Source organism: Leptonychotes weddellii, chromosome 8 (genome assembly GCF_054177405.1).
Source record: "Leptonychotes weddellii isolate Sample4059 chromosome 8, ASM5417740v2, whole genome shotgun sequence".
Classification (NCBI taxonomy): Eukaryota; Metazoa; Chordata; class Mammalia; order Carnivora; family Phocidae; genus Leptonychotes; species Leptonychotes weddellii.
This window is the reverse complement of record NC_138376.1, coordinates 122,895,062-122,915,921: the sequence shown is the minus strand read 5'-3', so window position 1 is coordinate 122,915,921 and position 20,860 is coordinate 122,895,062. Positions and strand designations below refer to the sequence as shown.

Here is a 20,860-nt window from a genome sequence, read left to right as displayed (position 1 = left end):
CCCCCCCCCCCCCCCCCCCCCCCCGCCGTGCCACTCAGGGCGCACGCGTCCAGCCCGCCCAGGAGAAGGCAGGGGAGTGGTGAGAGAAGGTGCCGAAGCCTTCTCGTCATTGAAAAGGGGATTCCCCCGAAAATGGTCTAAACACTGGGTTCTGTGTACGGATTGCTTTCAAAGGCCAAAGAAGCCCAAGATGACCTGGTGAAGACCAAGGAGGAGCTGCACCTAGTGATGACAGCCCCCCCGCCCCCACCGCCCCCCGTGTATGAGCCGGTGAGCTACCACGTGCAGGACAACCTGCAGGACGAGGGCACGGAGTACACGGGCTATAGCGCCGAGCTCTCCAGCGAGGGCATCCTGGATGACCGCAATGAGGAGAAGCGCATCACCGAGGCCGAGAAGAACGAGCGGGTGCAGCGGCAGCTGATGGTGAGGGCGCCGGGGTGGGGGCGGCCCGGGCAGGGGTGGGGGGGAGCCATCCCACCCAGCTCCCCGCTGCTCCCGGGCCACACCTGACACGAGCTGCTTCCCCTTGCAGACCCTGACCAGTGAGCTGTCCCAGGCCAGAGATGAGAACAAAAGGACCCACAATGACATCATCCACAATGAGAACATGCGGCAAGGCCGGGACAAGTACAAGACGCTGCGGCAGATCCGGCAGGGCAACACCAAGCAGCGGATCGACGAGTTCGAGGCCATGTGAGGCCTGGCCAGGACTGGGGCCGGGGGCGGGCGGGGGTCGCGGTCAATCTCTGAAGCTGGTATTTGTAGTTCTTTGAATCTAGGACCCCCACCTCCCCCCCACCCCCCGTCATATTCCAGTTCCTTTAAAAAGAGAGTAGTTATTGCAGTGGGACTATTCTGGGGCTGGGGTCAGTGGAAGATTCCCTAGTTTATTTTTCCCAATTGTATCATAGTGCCAAACAGGCCTGATTTTTTTTATTGCTGTTATTGAATCACTTCCTGTTTGTGCTTGCAGCAGGACTGACTGAATTAAGGAACGATGCTTGTAAGTCTGAGTAACAAACTTGATGCTGGTATGTGAGACACGAGGTTCAGCGTCAGTAAAACCACATCGTGGCTTCTAGTCCGTGCCATACTTTCTTCTGCATTTGAAATTAGCTCAGATTTTGATTTCCATGAAGGATCCATCTTTGTATATTTATGTTTTGAGAGGTGAAAATTCTTTTGAAGACAGTCTAAAGCACTCACACACACATGCACACAGTGATTTTTCTTCTCTGCTCCTTCAGTTCAGGATCAATAGTGCAGGGAGGACACTCCAGCCTTGGATAAACTTCTGTTGGTTTTGGGGGGTTTTCTCTTTTTTGCTTAACAGAGGGCCACATTGTTGGACTCACACCTAACTAATGATCAGCTGTAGAGAAGAGTATTTATATATAAGTGACAATATGGGTTTGTAACATTAGTTTAAAAAAGGGAAAGTTTCATTCTGTATATTTTGTTACCTTTTACAGAATAAAAGAATTACGTATTAAAAACCCTGTTACCATGGCACTTGATCTGACGTGAGGACAGTAAGGAGGTGGCTTAACCGCTGTAATCACATCTGTAAAAATGACTTTTTTTTTTACTTTGAGTGCCCTTGTGCCTGTAACTGCGCATTTCAGTTTTCTATCCGAGCTTCCTTGAAAAAGACACACATGCTGTTTGGCTCATCCAGACTCCAGCTATAGAGGGACTCTTCCCACCTGGTATTGTCTGTTTCCACAAGAAGAACCTGCTCTGACCTCGCCAGTTCTCTCCCGCGTCCTTGAAAATCTGTCGAAATGTCAGCTCTCACACTCCACCGGCTCGTCCTCCTGCTCGGGTGGGAGCCGTGTGCAGGTGAGCCCTGCACCCCAGACCTGAGAAATAAAAGCTGTGCAAGATGAGAGGCGGCCATGGCTGTGTACGGGCGTGCGTCGGGGGCAGGGGACCTGGCCGCCCCGCACGGGGTGCCCCTCCGGAAAGCAGAACCAGGCTCTAGTTGTCCTTCAAATGCATATAACAAGGCAGGGCGCTGGGGGACAGAGGTAACAAACGTTTATTGAAATCTGGCCGTTTTCCACATGTCTCAAAGCACAGAAAACCAAACAGACCTATTTATACAATAGCAACAAGTGCTGTACACACAGGGATGTGGAAGAACGTGCGGGCTCCGGGACAGAGCTGCAGACGGCGAGTGTCCGTGCCCACGGCCTCAGCTAACCGTCAGGCCTGCGGCACTAAACTCTCACCACAGACTGGAACCCTGGCTTCAGTGCAGGATGAGTGTCAGGTCTGTCCACAGATTGGGGCTAGAAAGAACTTTCTGCCACTGACGCTCTGACGGTGAGCCTGAGTCCTCACCACCAGCTCCGGCTTCCTCTGTGATGGGAGTGAAGTGACTAATTAGTAATGGGTGATACGCATAACCCCTTAACAGCCCTCTTCTCAGCTTTTTAAAATGAGGACCAACTTTTTTAAAAAGTGTTTTTAACCTCAAGACCATATGAAAATGCCAACCACTGGTGAGGAAGAGCAAGACCACCTCCACCCCAACACCATCCTCAGAGCTGGACACACTCAGGCATTCATTCCTAAATACTGTGCAGCCTCAAGAGCCCAAAGCTGCCTTCTTTCCCATAGTTTGAAAGGAGAAGACATGTTTTGGGGGGGGGGTGTCTTCAAGAAGGGGACTCGACAGTCTTAACACATTACGATGGGTGTGCTTCGGTGGGGTGGCCTCAGACCGGGGGCCAGATTTGCAGGCAGACAGGACTCCCTTATAGGAAGGGGAGGGTGTGTCCTTGGACAATATTCCTTCTATTTTTAAAGATCTACCCATTTATTTTAGAAGGAGAGCACAAGCTGGGGGAGGGGCAGAGACCAGCGGACTCCCCGCTGAGCGGAGAGCCAGACCCAGGGCTGGATACCAGGACCCTGAGATCAGGATCTAGGCTGAAATCAAGAGCTGGACGCTCAACCGACTGAGCCACCCACAGGCATCTCGGGACAATGTTCCTTTTCATGGAACAGTGAATCTGGTTCAGAGGTCCTAGAGGTGTGTGCCGGTATTTTTGGTTGGCACAGTGTTTGAGGGGCACCACTGGTAGGGGCCAGGGTGTGCAAGCCCTCCCCACGAAGGGCTGTCCCCCACACTACGCCACCAGCACCCCAGTTGAGCAATGCTGAGAAGCACTGCCCTTTTGTCCCACTCCCTCTGTTTGGATTAAGGTATTTTCCTTGAAGAAGTTAATCCTTTTATGACTGATGCCGGAAACAAAAGCAAATACTGTACCCGGCCCATTTTGAGGCCTGTAATTTTTGTTCCTTTAGCAGATCTAAATCTGATATAAATTGTTGAAATACTTGGCTGTATTACCGCTCCCTTGCAGAGTAAGAACTAGATGTCGCAATCTCCATTTAACAGTGAGGCCATTTCCAAGCTAGTTACATCACCTGCCAATGTGGAAGCATAATTGGCTTTTTAGTGGTCACCGTGTAAGATCTTCGCTAAGGATAAAGCATACTACTTAGGCCCAATAAATCTCTCAGACTTACTAGAACCGAGCCAGGCTTCCCCCAGCAAGCGGTCGTTCACACCAAAGATGGCCTGGTCCCAGACGGTTAATGCCAGGCTTGACTGTCTCAGCTGGGAAGGGCTCACGCCATTGAACACGAAGGAGTGCTTCCACTGGGGACAAGCTTGCTTCTTCGCAACTGGGGACTTCAGTTTCAGTTTGTGTTGGTCTGGCAGAGTGAGACAGCTGCAGGAGGGAGAGACACTGGCTCTGGACTGCCGGCCCAGCCTCCGCCCCTGGCGGTGCTGGCCATCGTGAGACCAAGGGCTAGATCCGCTCCCAAAGAAAAATTCCAAGCCAGGAGCAAGAACGTGAATCGCAAGATTGGCCATGTGACCTCTCGCTAGGATGTTCCAGAGTTAGGGCTGAATTCTGCACCAGATGCGAAGGGTCATTTGGGATTCCAGGCCACATGGCCCTTGCCTTAATCCCCCTCCTTGGGAGGCCCACCACCAGGCAAAGCATGGCTTTTACACTTGCTACCCAGGGACCAGGACTCTGCACACACATTCTCTCATTTTAACCCGGTTCTCAGGAGACAAGTTCAGAAGGGCCACGTAACTTGCCCAAGGTCCTACGATAATGGCAGCTTGAGGACAGGAACACAGATCTTGGCATGGTAAGCCAGTGTTTCCCATTATGTCCCTGACCCAGGGATGCAGCAATTCTGTATAATAATTAATGGTGTTTGCTTTGCTTTTGGACACACCGACACACCGGTAGTGAGTAAGAATGACAAAAGCAGAGCCCACCTGACTGTTAATCCAAGAGATGGGAAGGCAAGGGAATAGTACCAACCACACTGCTTTTTCCAAGCTGTTTGAGTCAGAAAATGCTGATGTAGTAACAAGAACCAATAAAATACGGGTTTCAGGTTAAAATACAGTGTTCCACATCTAGCCTCAACAGGTCCAAATCCCATGAATTCTTGGAAATCAGAGTCTTGAACACATTACGTTGGATTTTCACGGGAAAGCTAAAATACAAGTTCAGAATGGCTTACACTTCCTGGTGTTTGCTGGAGTTTCTAAGACCATGCCACATGCATGTACAGATTATCAGTAAACAATTGATTAAATACTTACCCCTTAACAAATGAGTTTAGGGTACCATCTGACCGCACGGGCAAATTCTTGGCTCCCAGCACGACCAAGCAAAGCTGACCGTTCGGGGATGGCCAATCTGTCCCTGGAAGAAAAGCCGGCATTTGCTGTGAGCCCTACTTCACAGAGCATCAATGCCACCACCCCAAATCTGAAAGCTCAGCGGGAGGGTGTGTGACAGCCTGGAGAGCCCAAGACAGCAGACGGGAAGAGGAGCGTATCCAGGTGGGAAGGCTCAGCTGGCCCTGCAAACGTGCCGTCCCACTGCAAGCCAGCACAGTGACAGGAGGAAGGGCTCACTAAAATCCTGGGACGCTACAAAGATAAGAAAGAGGGATCCAAGGAGAGGAAGGATGCAGAGGTTGCAGTCAAGTGCGGGCAGTGGTTTTGGGGAAAGTAAGGGCCCTAAGACTTGTGTTCTAGGGCGCTGGCAATGACTGCAGATGCCGGTGGCCCCGTGAGCTCTGGAAGCAGACTTTTCCCTCTTCAGGCAAATAAGAGACCGCTAACTACATGACAGAGTTGTGTGTTCTTTCTTCACCCTCCTCTCTTCGTACGCTCCACTTTATTTCACTTAGTTAGACCTCCCATAAGGTCCTCGAGAGCCTGTCCTTGATGCCTTCTCTTGCTGGGCAACAGCTCACAGAACTTGGGAGCAGGGGTGCATTCACTCAGCCCTGCAGGCCCCAGCACCTCGAGATGCACTCTTGGTTCCCAAGGAGCCACACTCCCAACTGTAACGCAGGTGGGCATAGGAGCATTCCCTCTCCCAGAGGGGCGGCAGTGGGACGGTTCACACCAGGGAGACGGTCCGCGCCAGCCCCCTGGGAGGAAAGCCCCAGAGCTGGTGTCCTAAGAGCCATCCCTGTGCAGTGGGCATCAGAGGCCTGGCCTGCTCTGCTTCCTCATTTCCCTTCCAAACCACAGGTTCCAAGAATCCATGTTCCAGGCTGAGCTTCACAGATCTTGGAAAGTTACTGGAACATTGCAGGATTAGTGGGTGGCAGAAGGGAAGTCCTCAACCCACCTGCTGCTCCAGGCTTTGGAAACTGACAGATGAACAGTCATGGGGCTGGAGGCCACCTACCTTCTTGGGCCTCCTGGAGCTTTCTGGGCCCTGCAGGGAAGACCAGTTTGGCCCGGACTGCAAGTTCTCCATTACTGGGAAGAATGCTGTCTTCAAGTTTCTCTGCCTGGGGGCAAGAGACAGAACTCAAGAGGCAGGATTCCTCAGCCCCCAGAACCTTCTGGGCTCCTCTGATTGCCCCAGCTCTGTCCATAAGTGCCCCACCTCCACCCCCTCCCCCCCACTCACCCCTGCAAAGCCTCTGCAGGCTGGGGAGTGCCCTGGGGTGGAGTGGACAGGCCCATGGCAGGGCTGGTCACTCTTCCATTTGTGGTGACTCTCCATTCCCACCCCATGCCTTGAGGAGGTGAGGGGGCTCAAAGGCCCTGGCACGTTCCCACAGGATAGTCCTCAGAAAACCTACACACAGCCAGAGTGTGAAGAAAGGGGATAAAGCTGAGCCCCTCTAGGTCAGTGGACTCGGCGAGGACTCCTAGGAGAGGGCGGGGCCGGCCCGTCTACTCCGCAGTGTCTCTTCATGGGCTCCTGGCTGCCTCCCCAGAAGGAGGCTGGCCCTCGGGTGCCAGACGAGATAAAGCTGCCTCCACCCTCCACTTCTGGAAACCTGCACTAACCCCACGGGCTGCTCCTGTCAGGGCCGAGGGGGCAGGCCTGGAAGCAGGGTACGCCCAATCCAGCCAGGGGGGTCACTATCAGCTGGTGTTAGGAAGGACATCCTTTAGCCTGGCACCTTCTACGCCTCTTCCTCTCGCCAGCAGCCTTGGTGGCCACTAGTCTTGTCCCGAGCGAGGCTCTAGAGGGAACAGATGGGCGGATCCTGGGGGAAAGCACACTGGCAGGGAAAATCATGAAAAATGAAAATCAGGAAAGCCTTCATGGAGGAGGTGGGATTCCGGCTAAGTCTTGGGCAGACCGTGGCTAGAAGAAAGCATTCCAAGTAGACATCCCAAGTGGATGCCTGAGGACGGGCTCTGAGAAGGGTGAGCACGGGTGCGGGATGCGGATGCCGGGGCCATGCTGAGCAGTGTAGAGGAAAAGGGGCAGGAGAGGTGGGACAGGGCGGCCCCCAGGCGGGAGACCCTTGGCTTGACCCGACAGTAGCCGGAAATCCGAGAGCCGGCCAGTCAGCCCCCCTGGCTTCAGAGAGGCCCGGGGAGGTGAGACAGCGCACAGAACCTGGCCCAGGCCTGGGAAAGCCTCAGCCTCGCGGCCAGACTCTGGCTGCTGGGACTGGCACAGCGTGGTCATTTCTTAGGAGATGAAGGAGCCCACGCTTCCTCCGCCCCTATTATCTCATCCGTCCCTGGTCCCCTCTCCCCTCTGTGCTTGGATCTTGGCACAGAAGAGTGCAGAGCAGTTGCTCCAAGAAATGCAGACTTTCTTCCCCAGGCTCTCCTCTTAGCGGCACAGCCTGCGAGCGGGCCTCCTCTCCGGGCCGCCCCCGCGCCCTGCCCTGAGTCCCTGCAGGTCGGGGCAGCCCCGGCCCTCCTGACCACATCGGGCCACCGCTCTCGGCCGTTTCTGCTCTGGGAGCGCCTGGGGCAGGAGTGCAGAAGCCACAGCCGGGCCCGCACGACTGGGGGCAGGCTGCCGGGCGCACGTGGTCACCTCCGGCCGCAGGAGCAGCGAGCCCAGGGCTCCCGGGCTGAAACCAAGTGACCCTGAATTTGGGGAGGGGAGCATGTGGGCCCACAAGGCCATCACAGGAGGCCCAAACCCCTAGACGTGACCCAGGCTGATGTTCAGGCTACCCTGAGGAAGGGGCTCTCAGGTAGTTGAGCAAACCCGAGCAGGGAAAGCTCCCTACCCCACCCAGGAGAGCCTGACGTGGAGCCTTTCCTCCCCGGGAAGTTCCTATTGAAGAGCCCCAGCAGGCAAGCACGTGGTGGTGTCTTGGGTCTGAGGCTTCCCGGGTAGGTTTTCTCTTCCAGAACCCCTTTGAAAAGGGAGTTTTGTTTTCGTGGTGGGGGTAGGGTAGTCCAGTCCCAAACCAGACCTCACCTTGGCCCTCAGTGGATACCAGCAGAAACACTGTGTTGTGCTGTCTTCGAAGTCCCATGTGGCCAGAGGGATGGTCACCTCTCCAAGAAACACCCTCCGGGTGAGCATGCCCAGGTGCCACACAGAGACCTGCAGCCACCGGGTCCCCAGCTGGCCGGGCTCCACCTGGTACTGCAAAGACAGAGCAGAGGCAGTTGGTCTGGGTTCCTGGCCCACATCTCCCCAAGCCCACAGCTTCCAGGGCCCACAGCTTCCAGGGCCCATAGCCTCCTGGGGCATGGTGCGGGGGTGGTCCACAGCCCCTTGGGGCCACAGCTTCCAGGGACCCAAGCTTCCGGAGACCCACAGCTTCCAGGGACCTGGGCCACAGGGGCCTTTCTCCTGCAGGCTGGAGCATCTTGGTGTGGTCAGGGTGGGCTGAGCAGCTTGGAGCGGGGGTGGGGGGTGGTCTCTGCTTTCTCAAACACAGAACCACCTCCTCCACCAGCCGTGTAGCCAGCACTCAGCCTGGGGGGAAAGGCTGGGCAGCTACAGAGTCCCCCTCCCACAATCCAGATCTGTGCCCCAGGCAAGGAGGGAAGGCCCCATCCAACTGAAGCCAAGATCTGTCTCAGCTCAGGAACTGAACTTGCCTGGCCAGGGTTGTTCAAAGATACTGAAAGCTAGGAATTTTTTTTTTTTTTTTTAACGTAAAGCCTGAGTTTTTAGCATGGGCTTTTGCCTAGACGGACGATGCCAGGCCTATCTGGTGCTCAGGGTCACACAGAGCTGTTTCTTCACTGGCCCCCGACAGGAGCCTCAGCACAGCCAGAGGACAAGAAAGTCTGCCCCCCACCCCCGTTCAGCCGACGGTGGGCCCCTGCTCCCACGGGGACTAGAGGCCAAAGGCCCTGGGTGAGAGTGCCCCGGCCCCTTCCTGAAGGCCAGGACACAGCCAGGCTTCCCAAGAGCCGCTGACTCCATTCAGCCTCTGCGAGCCTGTTCCAAGCCTATTCGTTGGATTTTCTCAATAATGAAAAAAAAAGGTTATACTTTACTGAGCCCTTGTTCTGCGCCAGGCTTTTGGTTACATTGCTCCTTAGCTTCCAGGAGCGTCCCCTGAGGTCAGTGTTAGCGATCACCCGTTTACAGGGGAAATGCCCACTCGGCAGCTCCCTGCTGGGGTTGGCGTCCTGGCTCCTCCCGGGACCGCCTGTCACACGGCCAGGCCTCACCCCCACTTAGAGTGGCCGCCTTGGTTTGCCTGAGACCCATCTGCACACCGTTCGTGCCCATCCACCGGTGGCCAAGAGGGGAGCGACACGGGTGTGTGCAGCAGTCGTAACTTGTCTCCCTCGGTCTCCCCAACAGGGACGGCCCGCAGCCGCGTCTGCCTTGCCCCCGGCCCCCCCCCCACAGGCCGCGAACACCCCCTCGGGGCCAGGCTGCCTGCCCCACTTGCCCCTCCTTTTCTTCCCTCTGGGATTATCCGTGCCCACTGTGGTCACAAGCCACATCCCTCTATGTCCTGGGCTGATTTTCAGTCGGTTTCCCTCAAGTCCATGGTCCATTTCTTTTTTTTAATCTCTTTTTCTTTTTAAAGATTTTATTTTTTTAAGTGATCTCTACACCCAACGTGGGGCTCGAACTTACAACCCTGAGATCAAGCGTCGCCCGCTCCACCGTCCGAGCCAGCCGGGCGCCCACGGTCCGTGTCTGACTCTGCCCTCAGAGTCACCCAGTCTGTCTCGTTGTCCCCTTCACGGCCACACGGCCAGTCAGTTGCCGAGGCTGCCAGCTCCCGGCGCCGCCCCTGCTCCCCTGAGCATGGACTGTCCCAGGCGGGCAGCTGCCTGTCCCCCACGGTCACCCCCTCGGGCGGCGGCATCCTCCCCATCCACCCCGTGCACGGGGCCTGCCTCTCAGGGGTCCTCGCACACGGTGGCCCCCCGCCAACAAACACGACTCCTTCCGGTTGACCGAATCCCGTTTTGGAAAGAGACCTTTTCCCCGGCGCCCTGGTCCACCCCTAAGGCGGTCCCAGCAGGCTGGGTGGCTGCCCCCGCCTCTCCTGAGCACCCAGCCTCAGACACAGACCCCAGATCCGGTGTGGCATGGCACCTTCCCAGGGCCCCTACGGTGGTCTTCCCGTGGAGCGCCTGCCTAGAAAACCTGCAGGATCGCTTTCTAGACTTTAGACGAGATGAGGGACGTGGCTTCTCTTCAATGTATCTGGGAAGTTTTCCGGGACAACCGAAATATCCACAATACATTGGGTAAAAACCAATGGATAAAAATTGGGGGCGATTTCTTTGAGATTCTGCCTGCACGTTAAATCAGGTAGTTAAAACTTTAAAAAATCAAACTATATAATATTTAAAATATACTCAGTCCTCATCTTCGCCTCATTTCATAAAATGTGAACTATTTGTTTACCTGTTTAGTACAAAACACCTTAATTAAACTTACAATGAGTGATTTTGGATATGAACTTAAAATGTCTGAGGGGGCACGGAGCTTTTCAAAACTCTTTCAGCAGATACGGAGCAAAACTACGCCAAGACCCGTGTCTACTGACTTGCTACCAGAGGGGGTCTCAGACGGGGATCCCTTGGATACCACCCACACCTGCTGAATCATAGTCTGTTTTTTAGAAAATCCTCTGGGGGAGTCCCATGACCATAAATCTTGTGAAAGAATGCCAGTCCATCGTGAGTTAGAGCTGTAATTCTGAATACTCTCTAAGCCTTAGTTTCCCCGTTGGTAAACGAGGATTCTAATAGCTCAGGTCACTTGGCCACAGCAGGGACACAGGAAACAGTGGTTTTTATTATTTAACAAATGGAGCTCCTGCCAACTGGCCAGACGGTCATTGGCTGGGAGTTCAGAAATGCCCCTACTTGCCAAGGAAGGCAAACCAAGCCCTCTCCTTGTGCAGGCTTGACATGTGGGGTCCCTGGGCTGCCCAGCCTTGACTGGGTACATCCCTGCGCATCTGGATGGTTCTTCCAGTGCAAAGCCTCCCACACCTAGCTCTCGGCCTCTGCCACACATCGTCTCCAACCGTCCACCCTAAATCCCCGTAGTCGCTCCCTATCTCTCTGCCCCACATCACAAATCCTGTTTCTTAGCACCAAAGAAAGTGAAAACCCAAACAATTCCTCTATAAAATGTTTTTCATAAGATGACTATTTTTTTTTGCTCATAGAAGAAGAAACCTAGGGCTGCCAGATTATTACAATAAAGGAACACTTTCGTGAAGATAGTAACTCAGTAGTTCACAGAGGAGCCTTCTTGAGAGTACCTCTCTGGGAGCCATAAAAATTCAACAGGACAAACCAATTTTGGAGATTGAGAGGCAACCAGGTTCTTTTTCACCATTTTCTCAGAAATCATTAATCAAGAGCCATTCTCGAGTCCAGCAGACTCTGCACTTTTCCTGTACAAAGGCTGAAATTTATTTTCTATCACCTTGCCACTGATTGACAGAGCCCTACAGAAACGTATAAGTGTCTGTACTTATATTTAACTGACTCAAGAGTTTAGAAGAACACTCTGCTGAACTCTGGCCCCGGGTGCCCAGCCTGGGACGGGGAGACTTAGCACATGAATACTTGTCCAACAAGTACCTTCAAGGTCTCCTGAAATGTTGGATCCACCGTGTTCTTTTGGACTCCAGTCTTGCGTTTTCCCTGGGAGGATCTGTCAGGCAGTAGATAGGTCTTTACGTACCTAGTGGCCAGACAGAGACAGGACAAGGTGAGAGCTCAGCAAGGGGGTAGGGGGCAGGGGGACAAAGGGTTCAGGAGGAGGAGAATCAGACCTCAGCATTTTCTTTACCCTGCTTCCCCCTGGATTGGGGGTTGACAGAGCTTGGTGGGGAACAAGGACAGTGCTGGCTACACACCTTCTGGCTCACACAGTCTTTGGCCATAATCCTCTGGAATGTTCCTGGGGGTGTAAGGCTCCCTTGCTCTCCTCCTGCCCTACCCCTAGCATCTACATCACTTATTACCTGCCTATGTGGTGATGACCACGGATCCAGAGGCTGGGCTGTTGGGGCTCCACGGTGGCAGGTTAGAGAACCTGCCTGGATGTGGAGGTCCTGTGTCAGCTTGTCCTCCCTCCACCTGTCACTTCCTCCAACCCGCCAAAAAAAAAGTGAAAATAGGAAGTATATGCCTCACCCTTTACTTTCCCCTTGTGGGGCCTCTCCACCTGCATTCTGCCCGCCCCCTGAAATCCTGTTCTAGACTGACCCCTCCGGTGAGGTCCTCACACTGCCCTTTCCTGGCTCCTCTGGCCGCTTCGGTGATGCCAAGGACTACTGATTCCGGTAATGGCTGGACCCTGTGTTTTTATCCATTCTGACAATTTCTGCCTCTTGATGGGAGGGTCTAGATCATTTACATTGAAAGTAATTACTGATGAGGGACTTACTTCTGTCATTTGCTATTTGTTTCTGTAAACCTTCTAGCTTTAGTGTCTCCCATTTACTGTGGTACTGTAGTCATTCTTTTGTATTTACTTTTTTAAAGATTTACTTATTTGAGAGAGAGAGAGAAGGCATGCGCACACGTGAGTGGGGCTGGCAGAGGGAGAGAATCTCAAGCAGACTCCCCACTGTGCTTGGAGGCCGGGCTCGATCTCACAACCCTGAGATCATGATCTGACCCAAAATTTAGCTGTTTAACCAACTGAGCCACCCAGGCACCCCCCATTCATTTGTATTTAGCTGAATTTTGTGGTAAAATGTTTAAAGTCCATTCTCATTTCTTTTTGTATTATGTTCCATAGCTGTTTTCTTTGCGCTTACCAAGGGGATTACATCTCATCTCCTAGAGTTATAACACTCTACTTTGAATTTTTACCATCTTAACGTCAATAGCAAACAAAAACTCTGCTCCTTCCTAGTGCCAACCTCACCTCTTTGCATTGCTGAGGTCACAAAATGACACCTTTCTACACTGTGTAACCAAAATCACAAACTAATCCTTCTTTGAAATGCATTGGTCTCTTATGTTAGGTCAAAAACAAAGTGTGGAGTTACAAACCAAAGTTACAAACAGCAGTAATAAGAGACAAATAATTTTTTAAAATATATAAGGTGGAAGTACACACCATTGTTAAATAATACTAGCTTTTATCATTGCCTGTGTATTTGCTTTTCCTGAGGTCTATTTCTTCGCATGACCTTGAGATACCGTCTGGTGTCCTTCCATTTCACCCCGCAGGGGGCTCCCTTGAGTATTTAGTTCCTGCAGGACAAAGTCCCTCAGCTTTTGTTTATCTGAGAATGTTTTAGTTTATCCCTCATGTTTGAAGAACAGCTTTGCTGGATATAGGATTCTTGGTTGACAGGTGGGTTGTTTTGTTTTTTTTTTTCCCCCTTTAGCACTTTGAATAGGTCTACTGACTGCCTCCTGGCCTCTAAAGGATCTGATGAGAAATCTGCTGGTAATCCTCCTGAGGATGCCCGGATGGGAAGGGGACCTCAACAACTGGAGGAAATTGCCACAATGGTTGCCTGCTTCTGGGTCTGCACCTCTGTGATCAGAAGCGGCAGTCTGCAGTCAGAGCACACAACCCTGATATTTGGAGGACAGACTCCCTTTATTTGCCCACGCTGACTCCTGCAAGCGGTGTGTAAGCTGCTCCGGGAACACCAGCCCGGCTGCCTGCCATGTGGCTGGGCGTGGGGGGAGGGAGAGCAGCTATTAGGCTAAGAGCGGAAATTGACTGAAATGAACCCCAATGTACCATCCAAGTCTTCCGCGGGAAGTTGCAAGCCTCCAAGAGACTGCAGTTCCAAAACCGTTTCATGAGAGAGCTTCTACCAGTGCAATCACTGTCTTACAAGGGGAGACCTAGGGCTTCCCACCCTGCCACCTTCCCAGAATCCTCTCTGGGCTGTTTCTCCTTTAAAAAGTATTGACTAATATTCTAGTAGGCATTTCACTGACGGGCAACTCAGTTCGACCCTATCAAGGCTTGATTTTGCTGAGGTAGGGAGAGTTGGAGTAGCCCCTACTCTGAGGCTAGAAAAATCCTACAGCTGCGTCCCAGTGAGTGCCCCAGGTGTTCAGCAGTCTCCGCTCCGGCTGGTCAGAGCTCCCATCTTCCCCATCACTGCGCCAAGCCCAGTGGCTCACCACCCCCAGTAACCGCGCTGTGACAGACCTCATGAAATCTTGTCTGTATGAGCCCTGAGTATTTGGCCAAAGCCTCAAGGGGGTCCCTCTGTGGAGTTTTAGGTCTACTTCTCTGTGCACTTTGTGCCTCACTTGCTTCCTATTTGTTGAATGTTTATTATGTTCTAGACAATGTTCTGAAGGCTTAACATGGGCAAATTCCAGGAAACACTACAACAATCCTTTGAAGGAGGTGCTATTATTTTCCCTGTGTTACAGTGAGGTATGGAGAGGTTGAGTGACTTGTCCAAGGTCAAACCACATAAATGGTGGACCAGGGTGCAATGTCCATACCCTCAACCACCTCACTATAGTCCTTTTGAGAATTACAAGAGAGGCTCAGCATGCATGAACAGTCATGGGCAGAATAATGTCCCATCCTGTCTGATGGGACTGGACAGTAGTCTGAAGAATGGACAGGATTATGGTTGCTACTTGTGGGAGTGGTGTAAGGAAAATAGTCACAACATAAACATGAGGAAAGCCTCTCTTTGGAAAAAATCAGGGGACAGCTTTGAAACGACTATTCCAATTTTCCTGGAGCAAAAGGTATAAGTTGGGGGAATAACAGAAGTTAAGAAACCAGAAGGACAAGAGGGACACTGTTATGGAGACCCTAAGTACTCCACAGCAATGCACTTCATGTGTCCTGCCCTGAGGAGCTCCTGAAGGTTTCAGAGCAGAGCAGAATTTGGCTGGACCAACAATCCATCCCCTTTCCCTGACTGGTAATTAAAACAGTGTGCTCAAAGTTTTCCATGTAAGAAAAAAGAAAGGCCATAGAAAATCAATTCTAGTTCTAAGGTGAAGGGATTGAAGTATGAAAAAACTCTAATAGATGAAAATAGAGAAGGATATATTTATAACCTTCAGGTAGAATTTTTCTACAGACTCAAAATACAGACATTTTAAAGGAGAAGACTGACAAATTTGACATCAAATTCTTTTCAAGAAAAGCCATCATGAACAATGTTAGAAAACAAGCAACAACTAGAAGATATATATAATACATACAATCAATGAAGAGTTGTATCCAAAAACATCCTGGGAAGAAACTAAGAAGAAAGTCTGGGGCTTTCTCTCTTACTGCAGAGAGAGCAAAACCAAACCAAACCAAACCAATCATTCCTCTAAATAAATTAAAAAATGGCAAGCAACCCAGTAGAAAAATGCCAAAAGATATGAATGGGAAGTTCACAAAAGGGGAACCCTATGTGTCTAATGCATGCAATAAAAAGTTGCTCATCTCTGTTCATAATCCTAGAAGTTTCCAAGTAGGCCAAGTTCTGCATCTGGACTTCTGATTCCACTGACTGACCTACTTATCTATCATTGTTTGAATTACTACAGCTTTCAAATCATTCTCAATAGGTTTTCTTTATAGTTCTGTTCTTTTAAACAATTGTCTTGGTTATTTGAGGACTTTTACTTCCCCATATAAAATTCAGACCCAATACGCCTACCACCTAATGTCAAAACTTAGAAAAAGAAACTTACGGATTGCACTTTTTCTTCTTTTCCTCTCCATAGGCAAGATTCTTACAGGCCTTGATGCATATTTCTAAAGAACAGGTTTTGAAGCAATAGCGAAGGGCAAATTCTATTTCTCCAGTGACATTAGCATTGTCAAAATTGCCCATCTCCGTGCAAGTGCTGTTAATGCTAATTAGACTGGCCTGAAATCAAGAAGGACAGATATAATAAATTACTTCACAGTTAATCTATTTGTTGCAGTTCTGGTTTCGAGATATCAAATTAATCAAACTTCGCACAAAACATGCATCCTGACTCATAGTAAGTTAATACTACTCCAGTTTGTACGTTGCCGAAATAAGTGGCCACATAGTCTGTCCTAAGGAGACGGGAAATCCTCAGAAAGCCCGGTCTTGCCCAGATACGGTGTTTGCCTAGCAATAAAGGTTACACAATCTCATTCTTTAACACAGATCAGTTGGGATGAAGTGGATTATCTCCCACGAAATTCTGCAAAGGTAAGTCTCAGGAGGGCAGATAATACCTGTGGCAGGAACAGCCCTGTGGAAAGCAGCAGAGCGGGGGTGCTAAGTACCGGGACTGGGAGTCAGATACAGCTGGGTTCCGACGTATCCTGCTGCTACTGATTAGCTGTGTCAAAGTCTGAACGGACAAATGAATACTCGTCTCCCGGGGTCACGGTAAGAAGTAAATGGAATCGGGCGCCTGGGTGGCTCAGTCGTTAAGCATCTGCCTTCGGCTCAGGTCATGATCCCAGGGTACTGGGATCGAGTCCCGCATCGGGCTCCCTACTCAGCGGGAAGCCTGCTTCTCCCTCTCCCACTCCCCCTGCTTGTGTTCCTGCTCTCGCTCTCTCTCTCTCTGTCAAATAAATAAATAAAATCTTAAAAAAAAAAAAGTAAATGGAATAAAATGTGTAAAGGATGTAGCCCAAAGACGACACCAAATTCTAAATTTTTATGGGTATTTCAATGAAAAACAGAACTGCCACCATAAGTTAAGGCACTGTGAGCTTAGGTGATGTGGCTAAGTGGCACGGAATGCCCATGCCTAAAGAGACAAACCAACTACTGTCGCAATATTACACTTGCTTAAATATTTGCCCCATCTCCCGGCAGAAATCTCAGTGCTGACTCTCTAGAAATAGGGAAGCCTGAAGGATTTCCACTTCTAATTCCCAGCGAGATCCTCCATGCTGTGAAACATCCTGGGAAGAAACTAAGAAGAAAGTCTGGGGCTTTCTCTCTCACTGCAGAGAGAGCAAAACCAAACCAAACCAAATCAAACCTACAACTCATCAGAATTAACCTCTATGGGGCCGGAAGCCAAGGGCTGAGTTAACTAAGGCCAAGAACCAACCAACTTCACCGCACCCAGTCACTGGCTCTGAAAAATGGGATCTGCCAACACCACACAATGGTTCGAGTGGAGAACAGTCTTTACGTTTCACACTCACAAAGGCAAGGAGTGGTAAGAGAGCAGGAATCAGGGAGGTCCCCAAGAGTGAAGAGGGAACAGTAGGGATGCTTGGCAGAGCAGAAGGAGGGCGTGAATGCAGGGGCTCAGAAGTTCCAGTGATTAACATGGCATTCGTCCCGGGACCTCACTTCGGGCCACATCAGGTTAAGTTGCAGTGTAGCAACTTCTCTGCCAAGAACAAACAGAAAACGGAATTAAGCCCCAAACAGTTTCAAGGCGTCGTAGGGCTCCCAGGACAGCCAGGACCAAGGGTCCAAGCTACTAGAGAAGCCCAGGGGCACAAGCTGATGCTCTGTGTCTCCCTCTGAGGCATTTGTCCACAACCCTGCGAGCCGGCAGAGCTGGAAGACAGGAGAGTCAAGCTAAATGCAGCAGCCACAGGGCTCAGAAGCCAAGGGCTGGGAGACAAAAACTGGTGTCTGGGGCCCTGAAGGCACAAAGAGCTTGAGCCGCCAAGTTCACAGAGAAAGCGGAAATGCAGCGAAGTGGGAGAGACACTAGATGGTTCTTTGCCCTTCAAGGGCTTTGCTGATTTGGAAGCTCTCACTGAGCAACTGAGAAACTTAAAAACGCTTTCCAAAGTTCTTCTTCCTGGAGAAGCCCACCACAGAGCAGGCGCTTGGTGACCTCCAGACTTTCAGTGGGGACCCCCCACCCCCACCCAGCTTCTTTCCCAGGAGCAAGAGTCCACAGGAAATGGGGCGGTCCTCACAAAGCCTGACACCCAGCTTTGAACGAGCTCAACACCAGATGGGTCAGGGCTGTTTACCTTCACTCTAGCTGTCTGCTGGAAGCAAAAGAACATTCTCTCGGAAGGAGGGTCACACCCACCTCTCCGTGCCCCTGGAAGTTCCAAGAGCACAGGGCCCTGCACGTTCCTGCCCTCACTGTATCTCCAGCACCCAGCTCAGTGCCTGGCTCATGGTAGATCCTCAGTAAATATTTACAAAGGGAATAGAGAAAGCACTTGAAGTACTTTGATTTAGAAGTGCTCTATGTAAATATTATGGCATGAAGGGGTACACGGTCTTGTGCCTGAAGGAGCCACAGAACTGAAGTGAGAAGGCTCACTCGGGTGGTCGTCCTAATCTTCTAGAACTTCCTTAAGTCATTAACTGTGGATTCCAGAGGCAAACTATTTTTAAATAAAGCCACATGTAGGCACATAATAAAATTGCTGAAAATCAAGACAAAAACGAAAAACCATAAAGGCAGAGAAAAAAAAGATGTGCTATCGTTCATGGAGGAAACGGTAGGGGCAGGAGAGGGTGGGCACCCAGGTATTGCTCGGGTGACTGGCTGCTTCTGTTCAGGAGGGAAAGGAGAGTAGGCTGGGTACAGCCTACACATTCCCGAGATAATTTATGTCTCTACCACTGTTGCCTTGGGAAGGTTTTCTGGTTCCATTTTCTTTGTAGCCAGAACAGGATCTTGGAGCAAGTTGCAACTTTGAGCAGCCCATGGAGGCAACCCAGTGACGTTAATTTTGATACCAAGAAGATTAGGCAATTCTGAGCTAATTTTTTTTTTTGAAAAGTAAAAAGGATGCTTATTTGTTGAAAATGAGGAAGAGGAGCAGGGTAGAAGATCTGAATGAGTTTCAAAAGAACTGGGGAAGGTGTGAAATGTTCTGAGAGCAGGAAACTGAGCTACCCAGAGAAACGCATCAGGCCCGGGACTACTGGCCTGTAGGTGACAAAACGGGGCAGATCTGACCCCCACACACTCACACCGGGCATGGGGACTGCCCTACTGCGGGGTGTGGAGAAGGTTGCCCCTGGCTCATGCAGCTTGGTGATCAGAATTATAATGCATCCAGAAAGCATTATAATACTCATCCTTCATTTCATAAGTACATTAGGGGAGCTCAAAGTGGGCTGGGACCCACCCAAAAGTTGCACAGAGAATCAGAAGTAGACCTGGAAGAGGACGGAGGTGCCGAACTCCTTGGGCCACCAGCTTACTGTAGTGTCTCTGAGCAATTCGGCTGCTGTACCCGCTTAGCCAGGGAAAGTATAGCCTGAGATAAGGAAAGGACAGCAGAGCACGTCCTTTGGTCAACCACATTCCCGAGATAATTTATGTCTCTACCACTGTTGCCTTGGGAAGGTTTTCTGGTTCTATTTTCTTTGTAGCCAGAACAGGATCTTGGAGCAAGCTGCAACTTTGAGCAGCCCGTGGAGGCAACCCAGAAGTGCTGGCCGAGGAGAGCTACTAAGAACGCTGCCGGACTTTCATTCGCGCCATTGGTGTTGCTGGGGTTTGAAAGAAAAGTAAATCTGAGCACAAGCAAAGGAGAACTAGCTAAGCAGGCAGGGAGCATTCGGTGATTTCTCCGAAGGGCACGCGTTAGCTACGGTAACCGCAAGCAAGCCTCGATGCCCTTTCCTTTCACAAAGGCAGGAAGCAAGGGGTCAGCGGAAACCACAGCTGCGGCTGACCCTTGAGCAACGTGGCTTTGACTATGCAGAATTTTCCAGTAAGCACAGTACAGTACTGCAGACCTGTTTTCTCTTCCTTATGGTTTTCTTAACATTTTCTTTTTTCTAGCTTACTTTACTGTAAGAATACAGTACATTATACATATAACATTCAAAATGTGTGTCAACTGACTGTAAATGTTATCAGCAAAGCTTCTGGTCAACAGTAGACTATGAGTTAAGTTTTAGGGGAGTTGGAAGTTATACACGAATTTTCGACGGCACAGGAGGTCAGTGTCCCTGACCTTCACGTTGTTCAACTGTCAACTGTATTCTTTAAAAAAATAAATAAAAAATCCTGATCACCAAGAGCACACTGAGATCATTACTGCCGAGTGGTCAAGATGGTGGCCATGGAGCCAGACAGGCTTCCATTCGGCCCCGGGTCCCAACACTTAGTGGCTGTGTGATCTTGAGCAATATTCTTACCCACTGTAGACTCAGTTTCCTCATCTGTAAAATGGGGATCTATTTCATAAGATTGGGATGAGGCTCAGTTAGTTAATGCACGTAGAGACTTAGAACCGTCCCCATGCATACTGAGTATAGGACATTCATTACCATTTGGAAAATGCCACACAATGTGGTCGTCCTTCGTAAGCTAAGCAAATCATTTCCTTTGTTTTTCTCCTTTTTTTTTTTTTCCACCGTGAAACATTTTAAAAGTACATATAATGGACACCTCTAGTTAAATAGTAACTACAGAATGAACATCCATGCGCCTCATCACTCAGCTGTCGAAAAATAACATAAGCAGGACCTCAGCAGTGCCCTGCCCCCACCCCGCCCCGTCCAATCTCTTCTCATTCTTGTCCCTGAGTAAATGCTGTTTCGAAGTTTCCTGTTAATCATCCTTGTTTTTCTTTATGGTTTTAATACATATGTATATATCCCCCAAACAACATACTGGTTAGTTTCACCTGATTTTGGAATTTATATAATTAGCATTCCTACTGTGCACATATTCTGTTTTTTAAATTCATCCATGTGGTCAGGTGTGGTTTGGGCTCATTCATTGTCACTCCCAAACAGTATTCCATTTGATGAATGGACATAATATAGTCATCCTTTTTTATTCTGTTTTTTAACAAAAACACATTAATATGTGTAGAAAGCTAAATACAACTCTTTTAAAAAATCAGTAGAGCCAGATAAGTTCAGAAATATTAATGGAAAAATGAAGAATTTCCACACACACCTCTGTATGATGGACCAAGTGAACAGTTTTGAGCCAGTCCCTATTTAGAAGTGACCGAAATGCCAGGATGACATCCCACGTCTCAAATTTATCTTTAAAGAAAACACCTGGGGAGTTGGACTTTTCAATTCTTTGGTTAAAAATCTGCTCCCTCTCAAACTTCTGCCAACCTCTATATCTAAGGAGTTCCAACGTGAACTTCACGTGGTCACTCCTGCCAATCACAACACCTTCTGGCAGGAAAAATGTAAACTGCATGAAAACACTGATATAAATGCATTCCTT

The 20,860-nt window shown here is 50.3% G+C and overlaps 2 protein-coding genes across 9 annotated transcripts in view; one reads left to right on the top strand and one right to left on the bottom strand.

Moving 5' to 3' along the window:
* The window catches only part of EZR (ezrin), a 52,141-nt gene extending 50,249 nt beyond the window's left edge, over positions 1 to 1,892 (top strand). The window contains exons 13-14 of the mRNA XM_081829244.1: positions 175 to 426; positions 536 to 1,892. Of these exons, the coding sequence (XP_081685370.1) occupies positions 175 to 426; positions 536 to 700 (417 nt within the window). The 3' untranslated portion in view covers positions 701 to 1,892. The remainder of the gene's footprint in view (positions 1 to 174; positions 427 to 535) is intronic.
* Positions 1,893 to 2,021: 129 nt separating this feature from the next.
* SYTL3 (synaptotagmin like 3) overlaps positions 2,022 to 20,860 on the bottom strand; it is a 92,876-nt gene continuing 74,037 nt past the window's right edge. For 6 of the 8 annotated variants that reach the window (XM_081829236.1, XM_081829235.1, XM_081829238.1 and 3 more), the window contains 7 exons: positions 15,422 to 15,600; positions 11,363 to 11,465; positions 7,755 to 7,925; positions 5,754 to 5,859; positions 4,649 to 4,751; positions 3,544 to 3,749; positions 2,022 to 2,367 (listed from right to left, as the gene is read on the bottom strand). In XM_081829236.1, the coding sequence (XP_081685362.1) occupies positions 2,258 to 2,367; positions 3,544 to 3,749; positions 4,649 to 4,751; positions 5,754 to 5,859; positions 7,755 to 7,925; positions 11,363 to 11,465; positions 15,422 to 15,600 (978 nt within the window). In that variant the 3' untranslated portion in view covers positions 2,022 to 2,257. Of the gene's footprint in view, positions 3,442 to 3,543; positions 3,750 to 4,648; positions 4,752 to 5,753; positions 5,860 to 7,754; positions 7,926 to 11,362; positions 11,466 to 15,421; positions 15,601 to 20,860 lie in introns of all 8 variants that reach the window. The other 2 variants (XM_081829239.1, XM_081829241.1) reach the window with 2 other exon arrangements.